The sequence below is a fragment of the Phyllosticta capitalensis genome (genome assembly GCF_038381095.1).
Source record: "Phyllosticta capitalensis strain CBS 128856 chromosome Unknown BKA78scaffold_8, whole genome shotgun sequence".
Classification (NCBI taxonomy): Eukaryota; Fungi; Ascomycota; class Dothideomycetes; order Botryosphaeriales; family Phyllostictaceae; genus Phyllosticta; species Phyllosticta capitalensis.
The window spans coordinates 1,324,132-1,339,073 of record NW_027117446.1 but is presented as its reverse complement, the minus strand read 5'-3'; the positions used below and the strand labels follow the sequence as shown (position 1 = coordinate 1,339,073).

The 14,942-nt window shown below is 55.9% G+C and overlaps 6 protein-coding genes across 6 annotated transcripts; 4 read left to right on the top strand and 2 right to left on the bottom strand.

Moving 5' to 3' along the window:
- Nucleotides 1-338: 338 nt before the first annotated feature.
- BKA78DRAFT_254510 (glycoside hydrolase) lies at nt 339-2,042 on the top strand (the record flags this gene model as incomplete). The annotated part of the gene is made up of 1 exon (XM_066884908.1): nt 339-2,042. One exon carries the CDS (start codon nt 339-341, stop codon nt 2,040-2,042), a length of 1,704 nt encoding a protein of 567 aa, XP_066742044.1.
- A 1,294-nt stretch (nt 2,043-3,336) lies between these two features.
- On the bottom strand, nt 3,337-4,740 carry BKA78DRAFT_177622 (uncharacterized protein). Its single transcript, XM_066883363.1, has one exon. The coding sequence runs from the start codon at nt 4,612-4,614 to the stop codon at nt 3,439-3,441; it is 1,176 nt and encodes a 391-aa protein (XP_066742043.1). The 5' UTR covers nt 4,615-4,740; the 3' UTR covers nt 3,337-3,438.
- A 233-nt stretch (nt 4,741-4,973) lies between these two features.
- BKA78DRAFT_297813 (seryl-tRNA synthetase) lies at nt 4,974-6,389 on the top strand (the record flags this gene model as incomplete). Its single annotated transcript, XM_066886819.1, has 1 exon — nt 4,974-6,389. The coding sequence occupies one exon, from the start codon at nt 4,974-4,976 to the stop codon at nt 6,387-6,389; it is 1,416 nt and encodes a 471-aa protein (XP_066742042.1).
- A 1,019-nt stretch (nt 6,390-7,408) lies between these two features.
- BKA78DRAFT_354992 (uncharacterized protein) lies at nt 7,409-9,228 on the top strand (the record flags this gene model as incomplete). The annotated part of the gene is made up of 2 exons (XM_066891825.1): nt 7,409-7,933; nt 7,981-9,228. The coding sequence occupies 2 exons, from the start codon at nt 7,409-7,411 to the stop codon at nt 9,226-9,228; spliced, it is 1,773 nt and encodes a 590-aa protein (XP_066742041.1).
- A 1,620-nt stretch (nt 9,229-10,848) lies between these two features.
- BKA78DRAFT_297811 (major facilitator superfamily domain-containing protein) lies at nt 10,849-12,886 on the bottom strand (the record flags this gene model as incomplete). Its single annotated transcript, XM_066886818.1, has 3 exons — nt 10,849-11,906; nt 12,123-12,318; nt 12,368-12,886. The coding sequence occupies 3 exons, from the start codon at nt 12,884-12,886 to the stop codon at nt 10,849-10,851; spliced, it is 1,773 nt and encodes a 590-aa protein (XP_066742040.1).
- Nucleotides 12,887-13,336: 450 nt separating this feature from the next.
- On the top strand, nt 13,337-14,539 carry BKA78DRAFT_254414 (snare-complex protein syntaxin-18 N-terminus-domain-containing protein; the record flags this gene model as incomplete). The annotated part of the gene is made up of 3 exons (XM_066884898.1): nt 13,337-13,453; nt 13,506-14,236; nt 14,299-14,539. The coding sequence occupies 3 exons, from the start codon at nt 13,337-13,339 to the stop codon at nt 14,537-14,539; spliced, it is 1,089 nt and encodes a 362-aa protein (XP_066742039.1).
- Nucleotides 14,540-14,942: the final 403 nt, after the last annotated feature.

The window sequence follows — 14,942 nt, the reverse complement described above, 5'->3', positions numbered from 1 at the left end:
GCTTTGGCCTTGGGCTCGCTTGCGCTTGGCTTGTGTTGCTCCCCCGAATCTGCCAGCGTCTCCACCACTTCGAGGCCAAGCAATGTCATTCTACGCACGCTCTCCCCTGCCAGCCTTTCTCTTTCACATCTGGTACATACCCTGAATCGCTCCTCTTGACTGCCGCTGTGCCAACATTCGCCTTCATCCGCAGTTACCGCCCCAGCATGGCCGCATAGGATTGCGCCCACCACGTCTCAACAGCTACACACGTCCCTCCAGTGGTCGCCCGCATGACCCTGCGATCCGATGAAGCCACTGGCTAGCGAATTAGCCTTGCGAGCGACCTTTGACTTGCGATGGGCTCCTTCAGACGGACGCCAACCCCGGCGTTCCAGCTACTGAGCGCCGTCATCATCATCACCTTTTACCTCATTTACGTCGCAATACATGGACCCAGCATTCCCGATGCCGACGTAACTGGAGCGGGCTCTCGAGGCCCGGAAATACAACATCGACCATGGAATGGCGCAAGTGGGCGCGCGCAAGAAGCGAGGGCCGAAAAAGTCCGCGAAGCCATGAAATATACCTTTGGAAAGTACAAGGAGAACGCATGGGGCTTCGACGACATCCTTCCAGTCAGCGGGGGCCACCGTAATAGCAGGAACGGATGGGGTGCCTTTATCGTCGACTCCGCGAGCACTTTGGCATTGATGGGGATGTGGGACGAGCTGGATTTGTGTTTGGAAAGAATTGTGAATATTCCGTTCTACAACGCTCAGGGGCTTGTGGACCCGTTCGAGACGACGATACGATATCTGGGAGGGCTCGTTTCTATTGTTGATCTGTCGGATGCGGGCATCATCCCCAAGGACGTCATGGATAGTAAGAGGAGGGCCACGATTCTGTCCCAGGCCGTTGTTCTCGCCGACAAACTTGGGGCATCGTTTGACAGTCCTACTGGCATGATTTGGCCCCGCGTAGATTTTTCGACAAACAAGGGCAAAGACACGCCAGAGGAAGTCTACCTGAAGCACCCAGATAAAATCCGTCATGAACATCCAGCCATTGGACCAGCCCGGGCGGGATCCAACATTTTGGAATACCGCACTTTGAGCCGTCTCACTACCTTTCAAGACTATTTTGCGAATGCTACCCGCGCCTGGTCGGGTCTCGTTTGGGATGAGTACGTTCAAGACCCCGTAGGTCTGGTGGATGGACCCATCGACATTTTCACAGGTTCACCTGTTGGCCGCGAACGACACTGGGACGCGGGCCACGACAGCTATTATGAATATCTCATAAAAGCAGCTATCCTGGCTCCTCACGATCGCTACTCCAAAGTCTACAGCTCGCGTTGGATACAAGCCGTTCATGCCATGCGACACAATCTCACAACGCGCTCCTCATATACCTCTTCCTACGTCACACAACACCTCTTTCTTGGAAAATTTGCCAATTCCTGGTATCTCAACGAACAATCACATCTCGCATGTTTCGCGCCAGGCAACCTCCTCCTGGGCGCCAAATACCTCGACCGCCCAGACATATCAACACTCGGCCTCGCGCTGCTCGAGGGCTGCCACCACAGCTACAACGCCACGACAACGGGCATCGGCCCCGAAATCTGGTCCTGGATCCCCATGTCTAATCTGCCCAACGCAACATTCGAGCCGCAGACGCCGCGTGAAAAGCAAGAGTTGGCGAACCTCGGCTTCTGGGCCGCGGACCCGCGCTTCCGCCTGCGCCCCGAGTACGTCGAGAGCCTGTTCTACGCGTGGCGCATCACCGGCCAGCAGCGCTACCGCGACTGGGCGTGGGACGCGTTCCAGGCCATCGAAAAGTACTGCAAGACGAAGTACGGCTACGCCAGCGTGGCGGACGTCAACGACGGCTTTGCCGACGGCCGCAAAGCCCAGCCCAAGCACATTGACGAGGCAGAGAGCTTCTTCACTGCCGAGACGCTCAAGTATCTGTATCTGACGTTTGCCGATGTCGAGGTCGGCAGCTTGGATCAGTGGGTTTATAATACTGAGGGCCACCCTTTTCGCATGATTAGGTGATGGGCGGGTTCGCAGGCATCCTCTTCCTTGCTCGCCCGTAGCAACAGCTAACCAGAGCTGAATCTGCATGGCAATTTTTCCCTTTCACTCGCGGCTTGCAGGGCATTTTCGACGCGAAAACTGCGTTTGAAGCCCTGGGACAGGCTGCCGCGAGATCTCTTTCACAAACATGTACACCGCCACAAGGGCTTCCACCACCTGGCCATCGCGATCTTTGCACCACCAATTGGCGGAAGAGGCATCAGTTCGGGTCGAACAAGGCCATAGGATAGAAGGAAAGGCGGGGATCGGGGACGCACGCTACACGTGTAGATAGCAAGCGGTGGCAGTGCAGGCAGGCTTTCTTGGTTTCGGTTGATGTGCAGAGAGTACAGTAACATACATACCCACATATCGCCACGGTTAATTTTTTGCAATAAAAGGTTGTTGGATGGCTTCTGCGTCTCTGGCATTCGTTTCTTTTCTCGGAAATACTGCGTATGGCTTTGGCCTGGCGTTGATCATCACTTCTCTTGCCTTGTCTTCGTGAGAGCCTGATGGCCAACCATGTTGATGCGGCTATGCCTTCAGAAGCATCGTCTGGCCCTCCTCCAATTCCATGTCACTACTTACCGCCTCTTATGGTTCACTGCATGACGATAGCAAGAGTGGAAATTGTTTGATACTTTGCTCGCCGTTCTCCTCACTCCGACCAAGTTGTCTGCGGTCTACGCAGGGAAAGGGAACAGTCGTAAAAGAAGAACTTCTTGGCTCTGATGAAATACGGATATACTTCTCCAAGGCGGTATCGGCGATTGGGTGACGGGGGTGACGATTGCATCTTTGACCATTATACCAATGGTGGAAAAAGTCACTTGAAATTCAAAGTCAACATCAAGAGCTGTAGCCCTCGAGAACGGAGGAGCCAAAGGAGTATTCCTCCAATGCCTTGGCTAGTGGAACCAATAGAAAGAAAATGTCAAGATCCCTGGTTCAAGCACCATCCTCGACCTGCACAAATTTCATCCAAACCTCAAGACATTGCTAACCCAAACCCAATCAATCCCCTGGGGAAGCGTACCTACTCATATCGTAGGAATTTCCAAAACTGCCCAGCCAATCCGCGCAGCACCAATCCCAACGGCATCCCATCTACATTGAGAGCATGGGAATCCCCAAGCACCAACGTTTGCGATTGTGAAGATTGCGCATGATGTTGCTGATGTGCCCCATTTGTTGTGCGGGTTTTATGTTCGGAGTCCGAACATATTCGGCGCCAAGGAACTGGGATGAGAGAGGTGGGAGAGGTCGTGGTTTTGCAACTGGCAAAAACGCAATGAAATCGTATATGCATGCTCATCGCAATACAAACCGAAGACATTGCACGCTTGGTAGACACGCCCGTTACACAATTCCATCAACACACATGGAGCTTGAACCAACAGTCGGTGCACGCATCGTTGCGCAGACCTGTGGCGTACGCCTCGAGGAACTGCGCGCCGATGTGCGACGTCCTCTCGACGGCGTCGAGGAGAGAGTAAAACTCGGGGAGAGAGCGGCGCGGAGGACGGGTGGGCGCCTTGGACATATCGGGATGGCTCGCGGCGTCCTGGGAGAGTTGTTGTCGGGCTGGTGTTGATGGTGCCGTTGCGGCGCTGGACGGCGGATTTGATATTGGTTGCGACGAGCCGGGCGGGGTCGGTAGAGGGGTCTCGCTGGTTTCCTCCAGTGGCTTTTTTGAGAGTGGTGGGAAGTCTTCGGTGGGGTGGGAAGAACTGGGCGGTGTTGGTAGGTCATTGGCGTCTCCTTCTTGCGGCTGGCCTGGAGACAGAGGTGGGTATGGTGATTGATATGAAGACTGAGGTTTGGAATGACTCCGTGGTGCTGGCATAGTGTCCTTTTCTGATATGGCGTCATCCTCGTGTGTTTCTTGAATTTCGTCCAGGCCAGGATCGTGATACAATATATCCAGCATTGACTGCCACAAGTTGTACGAGGCCTCGGTCAGATCCTCTCCTTTGGTGATCAGCAACATTGCCGAGAAAAAGTCTTCGACGTCCTCAAAAGGATACATTGGATTTTCCTGGCTGTATTTCCCGCCCGGCACTTGGTCCAGCTCCTCAACAAAGGGCTCGTGAATTCCCAATTGGAAATTGACCTCCCACGTCATTTCCTGATTTCGCTCCAGTAAAGCCGTGGGCATTTTCCCCTTCTCCCGCGATAGTCGTTCGGCCACCAGAAACATCTTGCGCCTGTGGGCCGAAGGGGAGGGTCTGCTTTTGCGGCATGACGGACAGGAAAAATGCTGCGACGGATCGCTTCCTGGCGGGTTGCGCAACAACGACCATGAGTTGTATGGCATCAATCCCAATGGATACGGTACATTGTGGAAGTTCTTGCCCACGCCAGACTCGGGATGGTTTGCGTATAGGACGCGAGGCTTGTGTGCAATTGGGACGTGGCAGGGTTTCTTTGGCGCCGGCTGCTGGGCAGGTGTTGCTTGTGCATTCGAAATTGGATCCTGGTCGCTTGCAAAGTCGTCGAATCGTCGTTTCGTGTTTGACATGGCTGTCAGTTGGCTCGTCGCATCCATCGGCTTCTTGGGCGCAAGTGGGATTTCAGGCGCGAGAAACGGCCAACGCGTCGAGGGCGTTGGGTAGGGCGACGCGCCGTCGAGGAAGCTTCGATCGCCCGCTGGCGCAAGCTTCGAGGGCCGCCGCGGCCGCTAACTCGAGCTGTCAAAAAAGTTGATGCCCATTCCTCGTCACCACCTCGTTCGATATCGACTTTTTGCCATTGCAAGCAATGATGAAGGCGCCCCTAAACTCCTCCTCCGCCTGCGCGTCTTGCCGCGTCAAGCTACTTAGAACCGTCAATGGCACCAAGCAACGAACCCCCGGCTTCCGCCGCGCATACGTCAGACCCTCGACCGCGCCGAAGCCGCAACTAGACATGAAGCATATCCGCCTGAACCCTGGTCTTTACGAGCAAAATTGCATCGACCGCAACTATAAGGCGCAAAGCAAGAATGCCTGGAAAGTGCTCGAGCTCTTTGAACAGTGGAAGGCGTGCCAGGTCGACGCCCGCCAGCTGCGCGAACGAGGCAACGTGCTGCGCCGCCTGCTTGCAAACGTCGCATCTCGTAGCGGTGAAATTGAGAATGACCCAAACATGGACAAGGAGGCGCTTCATGCCGAAGGCAAAGATATCAAGGAGAGGTTGAGTGGCATCGAGGCAAAAGAGAAGGAGCTCGTGGAACAGATGGACAGCCTGGCGATAGAATTGCCAAATCTCACCAGCATGCACACGCCGGTAGGCACCGAGCCAGAAGTCATTGGGTACATCAACAAGCATCCGGCAATCGACTCGGACTCGACGGACCGCGTGTGGCGCTCCCATGTCTACATTGGCTCAGAATTGGGATTGCTGGACTTTGCGGGAGCTGCCACAAGTTCCGGGTGGGGTTGGTACTACTTGCTTGACGAAGGAGCACTCATGGAGCAAGCTCTGATTCAGTATGCGCTGTCTGTTGCCCGAAAAAGGGGCTGGAAAGCCGTTTCGCCCCCATCCATGGTCTACTCGCACATTGCCGCTGCCTGTGGCTTTCAGCCGCGCGACCAGAATGGGGAACAGCAAATCTACGCCATAGAACAAGCAGAGAAGGACAAGGCAAAGCCTCCCATGGTCCTTGCTGGTACCGCCGAGATTCCTCTGGCAGGGCTCAAGGCAGGCCAGAACATGGAGGACGTGGATCTTCCTCTCAAGCTGGTGGGCGTCAACCGATGCTACCGCGCCGAAGCGGGTGGACGAGGCATGGATACAAAGGGCCTGTATAGGGTGCATGAGTTCACCAAGGTGGAAATGTTTGCCTGGACGTTACCCGACACGACCGAAGGTGACACCTTTGCCGAAGAGCAAAAGTCGCACTCGGATCCCATTTTCAACGAAATGCTCGACATCCAAAAGGAAATCCTGGAAAGCCTTGGTCTCCACTGCCGCATCTTGGAGATGCCCTCGACGGACCTGGGAGCCAGTGCTACTAGGAAGAGAGACATTGAAGCCTTTTTCCCATCTCGCATCGAAAAGGATGGTGGATGGGGCGAGGTTACATCAACTTCCACGTGCACAGACTACCAGAGCCGCCGGCTGCAGACCAAGGTCCGACTTGAAAAGGCTGGACGCAAGCTCGAATTTCCCTACACGCTCAATGGCACGGCATTGGCAGTGCCACGTGTGCTAGCTGCCATTCTCGAGAACAATTGGGACGACAAGAACATGAATGTCACGATTCCCCGAGTCCTTCGCCCGTGGATGGGCGGGATGGAGGTGATTGAGAGCAAGAAGAAGCAGTCGGAGAGGGTGCAGTGAAACTGGCGGCTGCTAGACTTGCAGAATTTTCTACCGGCAGTAGTTGATGCGTTGGACAGTGCGGCCCACACCAGCAATGACTACCAGTCAGATCGAGGCGGAAGCAAGCCCCGGAGGCTGCGCGATTGCTCATCGGCGCAGATTCCAATGGCGAGGGTCGACAGGTAGTGGTAGACCCTGGGACTTGTTCGAACGCGATAGTCGCAGTCCCACGGTATTGGACCGAGCAAACAAGAGCAGGGCAGGAAAAGAAGCAATCCAAGCAAAGAGGAAGGACATGGGTTTGCCACGGCCGAGACGATGACGATTTTGCACCCGAGGACTGCATGCGCATGTAGACATCCGTAGCGGGCAGGATCCTTCCGGGTTGATAAGCAGCAATTCGGAACCATCTTCCAGTTCAAACCTCTTTGCCATGGACGACATGATGCAAACTGACTTGGCACTATCAGGTACAGGCGAGGTGCCTAGACGGACATGCAAGTGGTCGGCAAGGCGGTTGCTTGGAGACGGACATGCAGGTGAGCCGCGCCCCCGTTGAGTCGAAGGATGGAGCGGCACACGGTGAATGGCGAAAGACGACGAGGACGTGGAGAAGCAAGCAGGGCCACGAGGTTGAGTTGGATCGACTGGCGAGAGCTGGGATGGCTGCAATGGCGGTCACCCTGGCGCGGGCTGCATGCGTCGGGCTGGCTGTCTGACCACGTCTCAAAGCTTGGCGGGAGAAGAGGTAGTGGGTGGTGGTGGTGGACTGCATGCGGCTGGCGAAACAGGAAGATGGAAAATAGCTGTTGGTCTGATAGGTCACGCGTGGGGTTCCTGGCCTCTGCGCAAGCTTCCCCCGGCCATCCAACCCCCAAAAAAACATGGTGCTGCAGCCACCACCACCGCATCATCCTGACTGAGCCTCGCCCTCGCCGACTTGAACCCAAAGACCTCCTGCTTCGCCCTCTCTCCGCATGCCCGCCCTCGTCCGCAATTTCTGACCGAGCCACCAGAGCTCCTGCTCGCCGCCCCAGATGGTGTCCTATCCGGACACGGTCCAGGATCGCTCAGCGCTTGTCGTCCGCGCCGCCTCGCGCGCTCCTTCAGTCGCGTCGTCTTCGCGTGCTTCGACCTCTCGCCGGCACCACCGCCACCAGCGATCTTCGCAGCCCGGTGGCTCTACCTATCAACCGCAAAACGAATTCCCCATCTTCACTCACACCGGCGACGTCGAAATCATCATCACTTCGAGCCCCCATGTCCGCAGGACTAGCTCTAGCCATGTCGGCCCATACGCCAATTCCCAGGCGCCGCGGAGAGAGCAGAGATATCTGCTGCACAGATTGATTCTATCCCAAGCAAGCGGCTTCTTCGAGGCTGGCACGAGCGAGGAATGGAGTCGAGCTCAAGCAGAGATCCGCCCGCCCCCCAGTTCCAGTGCCCTGGCGCGCATGCCTGCCGGCCCCGCCGCCGCGGACGAGGGCGCGAAGAAGAAGAGATGGAGGTATGAGCTCGACTGGGGAGAGCACGGCGACGAAATGCCCATGCTGCTGCAAAAGGTATGTTGCGCAATTGCAAATTGTTTGCCGTCTGACGAGGTACACAGGAGGCTGCGCCCTCGCCTATGCCGTATACAGAGCATGCGCCGCTGCCACCACCCGTCCACAACAAACCGCCTCCCCCGACCAATGGATTCTTCAGGACCATGGCAAATTTCTCGAGTCTAAACATTGGCCATCACTCAGCCCCTCACCATGCGAATGACGTGGACGACGACATTTTTCGCGACTACGACAATCTGTTTCGCATCTTCTACAACTACCCGCCTTCTCTGGATTCTGTCAACATTGCCCAAGCCTACGTAGAATGCAAGACCCTTCTTCAACTTGCCGACATGTACGACGCCCTGGACGTGATTGGCCCCCGCATAGACCACCATCTTCTCCGCTTCCAAGGTCGCCTGTTCAAGCAAATAGCCAAGTACCCGCCCTCATATCTCAAGCTTGGCTTTCTCGCGCGCAGCCGTGTCATCTATACCGAAGCTATGATCCATGTCGTTGGCCAATGGCCTAACGGCGCCACCCAGCTCCGCGGACAGGTCCCTGAATCGCTAATGGAAGTGATTGAAGACAAAGCCGACGAATTGGAAGAGCTGAAAACCACAATAGAGACCAAGCTTTTCAAGCTGACCCTGACCACCTCGCGAGGCGACCGCGTTACCCCAAGCAACTCGTGGCTCGACTGGATGGCCATGTCACTGTTTCGTCAATGGCTCGCCGAAAACACGTCCCGCCCGCCAGCCCCCATCCTGAAGGACAGCAACGCAGGCCACTCATCCCGGCACGCGGCGAACCCTGGAGCTCGCAGCTCCCTCAGCCTTGCCACCTTCGGCGTGGCCGGTAGCGGCACACGAGGGGCGCACGCGGCCCGCGGCGGGAACGCGCGGGGAAACGGGAGCGTTGTATCGAGCTCCCACCACAATTACGCCACGTCGTCGGCAGTATCCCACGTCTCGGCGTCGGACGCGCCTCCGTCGGCCGGAAATGCCCCTCCCTCGTCGACCCTGCCCCTCAACACTGGGCGCGTCTTTCGCCTCATTGGCACAGGCGGCGATGCGTACCTGACACATGACGAGCTCAAGCGCTTCCTGAAACTGAGCCCGGAGCTGTACACCCGCGAGAATCTGCGGCGATTCGAGAGGAGGGTCGAAATGGTGAAGAATCTGGCGGCAGATGCGGTCAAGCCGCTCATGCGCAACTACTTGGAGCTGGACCTGGGCGCCGCCGGCATAGCCAGCGTGCCGTATCTGACGTGTACGCGGGTAGAGGAGGGAGACTTTGTGTGGGACGATTGAAAAAGAGGAGGGCGTGCGTGGGGTTTGCGGCGTTGCTTTTTGGCCCGCGAAGGGCTGACGGGGCTCTCGTTCAGTCTCCAAACTTCGATTCTTGTCGTCGTGGTTCTAATCTTTCCATTCTTAGCTTATACCCCTTTACTTTCTTTCCTTTCTACCTCATCCCATATTTCTTCTTTCTTTCGGGATAAATATCTTGCTCCGCATTATCCTTCTTTCTGCTTTTGATCCTGCATGGCATAGCATTTGGCACTGCACATGCAGCACGATTTATGACACTCCCTTCTTTGCTTTTCTCTTACCATCCCCTCTTGACATTCTTTTTCTCACGACCACCTCTTTCTCCATATCTCTTTATTATCATCATCCGTCTCCTCTTTTCACCACTGGCTGGCAGTCTACGAGAGAGGCGCAGGCAAGGAGGGCGAGACTGCTTGGAACGTTCGAAACGGGTTCACGAAACAACGGAAATGAGGGAAACGGGAAACGAACGCATCATGGAAACAGCGAGCCATTGGTATGGGACTTGGGGGTCTATCCCTTTTTCGGCCAGTCGGGTGGGTGCATTTGCAGGCGAGCGGGTTGCTTTTTTTCGGGACCGGTGAGTGGTGGAGTTGGGAACTGCGTCGATGATGAATCTGATGGCCTGTCTGCCTGTCTGATGATGGGAGGTCTACGACGAGTTGAGATTGAACGCACGTGTGTCTCGTGTGCTGGAAGCATTGCGCTGCGCTGCGCTACTGCCTACACGCCATGTTGATGAACCGCAAGACGGGAGATGCGTAGAAGAATCTAATGATACCGACACTGATTGATCTTCTTCATGACTTTCCTGTGTCATTTCTTCACTTCTCGGTCTGATGCTGGTTGTGATTGGTGCTCAGCGGCGAATGTTTTCATCTCAAAACAACTTTGCCAACTTGACAGCGCGCAGCAGTCAGTCAAGCGTTCAAAGTCGGTGGTTTAATCAAGGTGGCCAAAGTAGCAGGCAGGCGATGACGAGGAAGGAAGCAGGGGTCGGGATGGGCATTTGCCCCTTGGTGTAATCCGCTACAGCCGGACGTGGAGTAGGCAGCCCACCGCACCGTCCCAAATAGGTATCTACGGGGTTGCCTGTAGACATACACAAACAAGAGTTGGCCAGAAGAGCGGCTAAAAGAAGTGGACACGCCAACATTTACTTTTACACCATTTGAGCCGTTGCGATTGTCCAAAAATCCGTGACTTTGGAATAGTAGTTAAGTGTTTGAGTCCTCAACCGGTCAAGACTTGGGAGGTTTCTAAGCCCGGGCTGGTTGGCTTTCTTTTTCTCATCGGTTGGGTTTGGATGTCATTTTGAATTTGCACTCTTGTCGTATGTTACGTCGGAAGGCCGGCAAGGGAGGAAGGAAGGAGCGGAGAGGCATGTGAGTACTGCACCTAGGGCTAGAACGACAGAGGAGCAGGATGTGATGGCGATTGGAGTGGCTCAAGCAAGGTGGGTGCGTTGTTCCTTTGATCAGATGGAAAGGAGGTTAAAAAGAGTCGATTTCAAGATATGCAAAGCGCCAGGTACTTTTGATGCAATTGTTCATCACACAAGGATGCCATCAATGGCTCACCCCAGCGACACCATCTCATCACTTACCCGTCCTTCGCCTCGCCCTCCTTCGGCTCCTCTCCCCCCTTCCTGCACGCCTCCCTTCGTCTCCTCTGGTCCCTCCACCGCGGCCCCCGCCTCACCAACGCCACCAAAACAGGACTGACGCACAGAATCACCAGCGCATGAAACGTAAAGCACCAGCCCCTGCCCATGCTCTTGATCAAAAAGATAATCACGGCCGAGCCGGCCGCGCTGAAGAGACAGCGCGTCAGGTTCTGCGCCGCCGTGGCCGTTGCCGGCGCGAGGGGGTACAGGTCGACGAGGAGGACGTTGAGGACGTTGAAGGCGCCCGTGAGCGAGACGCCCAGGACGAAGAGGAGCACCAAGGGGGCGGCGAGCGCCGCCTCGGCGTGCATCGTCCAGCCGTACGCCGTCAGCGTCGCCAGGCCCAGCAGCAGCAGCGGCGCCGCGACCTCGATGCGGGCGCGCTCGAGCGGAAAGCTCGCCATGGCATCGTCGTCGTCCTCGCGGCGGCGGTCCACGGCGCGTCCCATGGCCCGTGATATGCGGGCGTAGTTTGCGTCCAGTAAATATCCGTTGACGACTGGAGCGACGAAGCCGCCGACCCCGAATGGCAGGAAAGACAGCCCGATTTGCAGGTCGTTGAAGGCGTACGTGTCGGACAGGAGGTAAGGCGCGCTGGCGAGGACGTTGATGAAGGCCGTGTAGATGAGCGAGTTGAGGAGGATGAGCAGGCGGAGGTCAGGTTCGTTGAGCACGCGCAGCGTGTTGAGGGGATTGGGCCAGCGCAGTTTGCGCGATTGCGCGAGGGCGGTGCGGGCGTCATGGGGATTGGTGCCTGTGGTGGTCGATGCTGCTGCGGCCTTGCGTACGGCGAGGTAGTTGAGCAGAGACATGTTCCAGCCTTGCGGCGCGATGGAGCCGTTGCCAACGACGTTGCGTCCCGTTTCGGGGACTGTGATGGCGAAGGCGATCAGGTAGAGGCTGCCGATGATGGCAAGGAACCAGAATATTGATCGCCATCCGAGGAATTGCGCGAGGATGCCTCCGACCAGTGGTCCCACTGCTGGTCCTATCACTGCAGAAAAGTCAGATGGGTTGATAAGGATCAAGACGAAGCCCATGGCGTAATCAAATTGGAAGGGGGTAGATGTGAAAGATTGGACTCGGCGCAGAGCCTTGGAAGCCAAGCCCCAAGTAGGAATATGGCTCTACGAGAGATGGAGACGAGTGAAATCAACCGCCCCTCAAATTTGGTGCTCACAAAAGCAGGGTGGATGGATTGAAAACTTACTGGGACCAACTGTTGCCCATCCCATCCACGTTCCGCGTTCGGCAGTTGTTGCAATATCCGCTACGACACCATTGCCCAGGGCGATAGTAGCACTGCTTCCCGTGGATTGAAAGCAACGGAGAACAAAAAGTGCCGGGTACGAGTGTTGGAGAGCAATTCCTACGCAAGCCGCTATATATATCACGAAGCCAATGATCTGGGACGTGTTAGTCAATATTGTGGCACATGGTTGCCAGAGGACATACGTAGGCAGGCCTCCTCCCAGCCATGTCGGCCAAATCACCAAAAATGGTCGGTGCCAAACCCTGGAATATTGAGTACGAGGTGAGCGTCAAATTGACGAGCTCTTTCGAGACGTTAAGATCCCGAGATAATGTGTTCAAAGCCGGATAGTAGATGTTGCCGGACAGAGGCGAAAAGAATCCAGCCCATGCGACCATGAACACGATGTAGCGTTTCGTGGCCAACGGAAAAACGGAGTAGAGACATGCTTGAGCCGTAGATTCTTGAGCCTCTAGATCTTGGGCGTGTTCTTGAAGTGGCCGCGCTGCGGCATCTTGGGACAAAGATTGTTCATTGGAGGCTTTCGGGGAGCCGCTGGTACTGGTTACTTGGGTAGACACATGGTCGCTGTTCCCATGCTCTTTTTCGTCTTTACTTCCAATCTCGGGAGGCTCATGCAGAGGGATTTTTTGAGTAGGAGAAAAAGACGTCAAAGCGGACTCGAGTTGGTCATTTTCGTTGCTTTCGACGATCCGAATCATGCTCCGAAAGGGCTATGCAGACAGGAGTGTAGGTCAAGAACAAAATCAAAACTTAATATACGCAAATCGACGTGTATATGGTGGAGCAGTGTCATTTTTCAGCACCTAATGACGGCAAGGCGGGTTTTATGAGGTTAGCAAATAGGCGGGGATGGAGAGGCTTTCTAGCGCTCCGGCGGTGGGATGAACGGGATGACCGCTGCAAGGACAACAACAGCATGATGCCGAACCAAGCGCTAGCAGACGATCTTGAGGTAGATACATGATTGCAGGGTGCCGTTGTCCGTGACAGAAGACGGGGCGGATGGTCGAGCTACCGTTCCTTTCGGTTTACTGCCGAGCGCACTAGCGTCCCCGCCAAGCCCGAGCTGAGCTCCAGCATGGCAGCGCGTCAACTGCTGCCCTGGCCTTTTGCATCATCGTCCCGCGCCCATTCCGTCCCTCTACCTCATGGACCTCTCGCCCATATTCAACGAAGCTTTGCGCCGACATGACGCTCCGCCCATCAAACCTCGAGTCTTTGAGGTCGATGCCCTCGACGATTTTTTGAAAGAGGCATACCGCATCGTAAGACGGCCTGCGCCTTCATGTCCGCCCAGCAACTCTAAACACCCCGCAGAATAGGCACATCTCAGAACTGAACCAATACCTCCACTCGATACGACAGTCCTATCTTTCCGTCGCCCAGCCCCCGCGGAAAAAGCAGCTTTCGCGCACCGACTCGTCCAACTCGGTACATTCGCGCCATGACAAAGACCGCAAGTACCTCACCGACGCTCAGCGCGAGCAAATCGACGCCGAGACGAAGCAATTCCTACGCGAGCTTGCTGGAGCCATAAACAATCTCGCAGATGCCGAGAAGGTACGACAATCGGCAGACGAGACGGTTGCTTTGCGGAAGCGGGCCCAGAAGGGCTTGGGAGCCATTGGAAGATGGGCGGCCGGAGGCGCAGTCACCGCCAAAAGCCCAGAAGAGGAATTGGAAGAGGCGAAGCGGAACACGGTCAAGGTTTACCGAGACAGCGTACTGTGGTTCCTCGGCCGCAAACTTGAAGAGTGCAGCGGTTTCCAAGCATCAATGATGGAAATTCGGCTGGAAAGAGAGCGGGAAAAGAGCAAGAGTGTGCTCTATAAGGCGCGCGGCACTGTGGTTCCGGCAGTGGAGGCTGGCGATCCGACCAAGTCGGCAGGAGGTGCTACTTCTGCACCAAACCCAGGCGGGCAGGTCGCAACCTGGGATGAGGCCCAACAGCAGAGTGAGCCACAGCTAAGCGAAGAACAGCTGCAGCTTTTTGCAGAGGAAAATCAGGACATGCTCAAGCACTACGAGGATACGTTGGACAAGGTCCGGTGAGTACAGCCAAGTCAGTCCGAGTCGGCAGCCAATGCGGATTCTAACAAGGGGAATTCAGGTCGACGGAGCGGTCTTTGGTCGAGATTTCCGAGCTGCAGAACTCTCTGGCGACAAACCTGTTCGAGCAATCAGCGCAGATTGATCAGTTGGTCCAGGACTCTCATCTGACGACGGAAAATGTCACCAGCGGCAACAAGGAGCTGAAGCGAGCGGCCGAGAGAAGAAGCACGGCGCAAATGGTGTTTTACGCGACATGTGCGCTCTGCACGACTCTGGTGGTGTGGGATTGGTTCATATGACGGGCGTCATGCGGAGTGAAGAGCGCGTAGATGTTGAGTAGAATTGCATGTGAAAACGGTCAAAGTTGGCCTGCCAGCGAGCTAACCCCAAAACGTGCAACCCCCGTGACGGGCCAAAAGCTGGGGGGCATGACGTGTGGTGGAGATCCCCCGGATTGCTGAAGCCTCCAGCCTCGGGTCCCTCGGTCCATGGGCGAGCGAACCCTGATCTTCCCGCAAAAGAATGAGGTGCCTCATAAGCTTCAGCCAGCCGGTCTTTTGCGGCTATCCTGCCATTCTTGAACATACATGTCCTCATCTGCTCGTCGCTACCTCTTTTCGTATAGTATTCCAGTCGTCCGTCGGCCACAAGGAGTCGGTTTCGAATTGCTTGCCTAGCGCATATCGATAAGCGGGCCTGCCT